We start from the raw sequence: 3094 nt of genomic DNA, 5'->3' as shown, positions 1-3094 counted from the left end.
CAAAGTTTACTTTTAATAGCTATCCAATAGACGAGCGGATCACTACAGTCAGGAAGGTCACTGCGGCAGCGGTGACTGAATCTATATTTATACTGACCAATGGAAATCCTCTCAGTGTATCCAGGCATACTGTGTTTACCTAATATTTATCTACTTTGATGTATATTTCACGGTGCAAAGTGACTCACTGCAAGGCTGTGACACGATTGATAAGATCCGCAGAGAGAAATGCGTCACAACATGAAGCAGATAGTTCGTGTAAGGATCCATACGACCGAGTCACTGAAGAACAATATACGAAGTATATGTCTGAGTCATGTAGTATACCGGTCAAAAATATCCGACGTTGTTGATGGTGGAGAAGATATTGTTTCCACCGGGTACAGCGATACAGATGAGGGCAGAGTACCGTAGATAAATACCCGTCTGCTGGCATAAACTTGGAAGGCATCAGGGATAAAATCATGGTGCAGTCTACTGATATTATCTGCAAACCTGCCTTCGACGACTTGTTTGTCTTTCTTTACGGAGAGTTTCATAGGGGTTTGTGCTAACAAAATCTATGGATCTTGCAAAACAAATACATACACCATGGCGTGCGAATACATCAAGTATTTTATTCTATATCAATAAATGACTATTGTCGTAGTATATATTATCTCCTTTAATTTTGTGGAATTGCAATGGGCCATATAAACACGTCATCTAAACAGTCAGCACGGAACTGACTCCCCGTAGCGGATGTGTCCCGGTTTCACGAGGATAGGTTCCTCGCAGAATTGTGTCATTCGCTGCGTCCCATAATCCAATAACACAGACATACGGCGTAAATTTAATACGCACAATAAACTACGCCGAGTCTATAAACCCCGGGCAAGCTCCGATAATCACTTGCTTAGACGCAGTTGGAATTGTGATCCGTCATCCGTGGGTGGGGAGCATTCGTGAAATTGTATGTTTTCTGGATTTCTATCATTACGGCAAATATCCCGCTTGTATTTATGTCACAACGCCTGACCGCACCACTTATGCACTACACAATACGTCGACAACCTATGTTGAGCATTCAGGACATCTCATGGTGTATTGCATGTACGCACACCGAGTATGGTGCCCAAACACCTGTACCCAGATCCTGGGTACATTTGTGTGGTGTTCACATGCAATACTTTTGGGTGGTCTGACCAGCCAGAATTTGAACTATAGGTCTGCAACACCGCTCGGCAACACCGCACATAATTATGATTTCCAATTCGATGTGCTTCCATGCTTGTGTTGATCGAGGGGCATACTTGTCGATCCCGTCTTCTGGACCATACGCGAATCGCCTGTTGACAATCGGAGGTTGTTAATGAGTATTTAACACTGAACACCACCATCGAAACCCGCGCGTTGTCCGTTAGAACCAAGTCTCGACTTCCCCGTCGGCACCTAACCCCCCATACTGGTCCATCGTACTATTACTAGATTTTTCAGATAAGGTGTTCCCCCTCAATGCACTGTATCCAGTATTTGTCTGGGTCTCCAGTTGGGGCCACCCTGAACGCTTGGCGTGTCCGCTTACATAGCCCGCGGCCTGGCTATCAAGTTGCATCGCATCGTCAGTGAAAACACGGTTCCCACTCATCGTACTACTAGTAGGATAGGACGGATTGGAGCTCACCTCCGAAACGGAAACCATATTATCATAGCCGTTGCTATACACGCACGTATTCGGTGTAGCATCTACGTCAGGTTCTTGGCATGCCATTTGAGTGTTAGCACGCTTTAAAAATCCCTGGTTGATCTCAGTAGATGCGCACACGGGCAGGACTCGCTTCACTGGAGCTGGATGCTGAACATAAGAGTTGCTGCTACCAGCGAGATACCCGGTGAATGTATTGGCATGACGATCGACGCTGAAGCCCTGCATATCTGTAGAATCAAGTAGTACATGGTTGTCATTGAGTTTGACTTAAAGCTGCTCATTTATGAGCTAACAATAGGCATTATCTGAGTCATGCATCTTAGTCAATGTGTATGCATGAGAGAAAAAAAAAGAAACTTGAATCTTCACACCATCCATGTGGTGACAGATGCCGACCAGACAAGAGTGTACGTTTTATTTAAAGCATTGTAATATGCACGAACAACAGCTTCACAGTACATGGAAGTGTAGGATTTGTGCATAATTTTGAGTGTGAATCCGTGTGTAGAAATGCTAGTACATTCATGACGATAACAAGGCTTTTCACCTTGCACGCTACTTCGGGTCGAGCTAAAACTATGCATACTGTGCGTGTGCTGCCCCTTACTGTAGCACAACTTGCATGCTTTGTGCATGTAAGCATCCATTCTTGCAAACATGGGCAAGAGTACACCAGCCAAGCATAAAACTAGCCCAGTATTCAAGCAGCATGTTTATTACCTCTATTAAATCTCAGATTCAAATACAAGGTAAAAACTCGGATGATTCTAGTGAAAGCAATGGGAGATATATGCCAGCGGTGCACATCACGATTCGCTCTAATCAACCTCATAAGGCCCATAATGAACTACTACGTTAAGCACAAAGAATAGCGATCCAAATCTAACAAATACTTTCCGGACCAGAAAGTCGTCGCGGAAATCGTCATCTGATAGGATACACTATAGATTTACAATACCTAGTACCAAAGGTATACTGTATAGCCATGACACAATGGCAAGTAGATTTACAATACCTAGTACCAAAGGTATACTGTATAGCCATGACACAATGGCAAGTAGATCTACAATACCTAGTACCAAAGGTATACTGTATAGCCATGACACAATGGCAAGTAGATTTGCAATACCTAGTACCAAAGGTATACTGTATAGCCATGACACAATGGAAAGTAGGCATGTGTTTATGAAAGCCTATCGCATAACAAGCATTCAATGGACACACTCGCGTTCTTTTGTTGATATATACTATTAAAGAAGTTTGTCTCCGACGAGAAAATCTAAAAAGAGCATTTCGTCAGATGGATGATACTTTGAAATCACAAATACAAGTTTAACATGTATAAAGTATATGCTGAATATCTATGACACAATAACAATTATTGGTAATTATACAAACAAACAAACA

At 42.7% G+C, this 3094-nt stretch overlaps 1 protein-coding gene across 1 annotated transcript; it reads right to left on the bottom strand.

The window, feature by feature from the left end:
- Nucleotides 1-638: 638 nt before the first annotated feature.
- SARC_13779 (hypothetical protein) lies at nt 639-1915 on the bottom strand. Its single transcript, XM_014292089.1, has one exon. It carries the CDS (start codon nt 1910-1912, stop codon nt 1400-1402), a length of 513 nt encoding a protein of 170 aa, XP_014147564.1. The 5' UTR covers nt 1913-1915; the 3' UTR covers nt 639-1399.
- Between the last annotated feature and the right edge of the window lie 1179 nt (nt 1916-3094).

The sequence above is a fragment of the Sphaeroforma arctica genome (genome assembly GCF_001186125.1).
Source record: "Sphaeroforma arctica JP610 unplaced genomic scaffold supercont1.3730, whole genome shotgun sequence".
In the NCBI taxonomy this organism is placed as follows: Eukaryota; class Ichthyosporea; order Ichthyophonida; genus Sphaeroforma; species Sphaeroforma arctica.
The sequence above is the reverse complement of the archived record's forward strand: the minus strand, read 5'-3'. Positions and strand labels throughout refer to the sequence as shown.

Bases quoted from the DNA above. Each gene is read 5' to 3' on its own strand.
- SARC_13779 (XM_014292089.1), bottom strand. From the start codon at position 1,912: ATGCAGGGCTTCAGCGTCGATCGTCATGCCAATACATTCACCGGGTAT.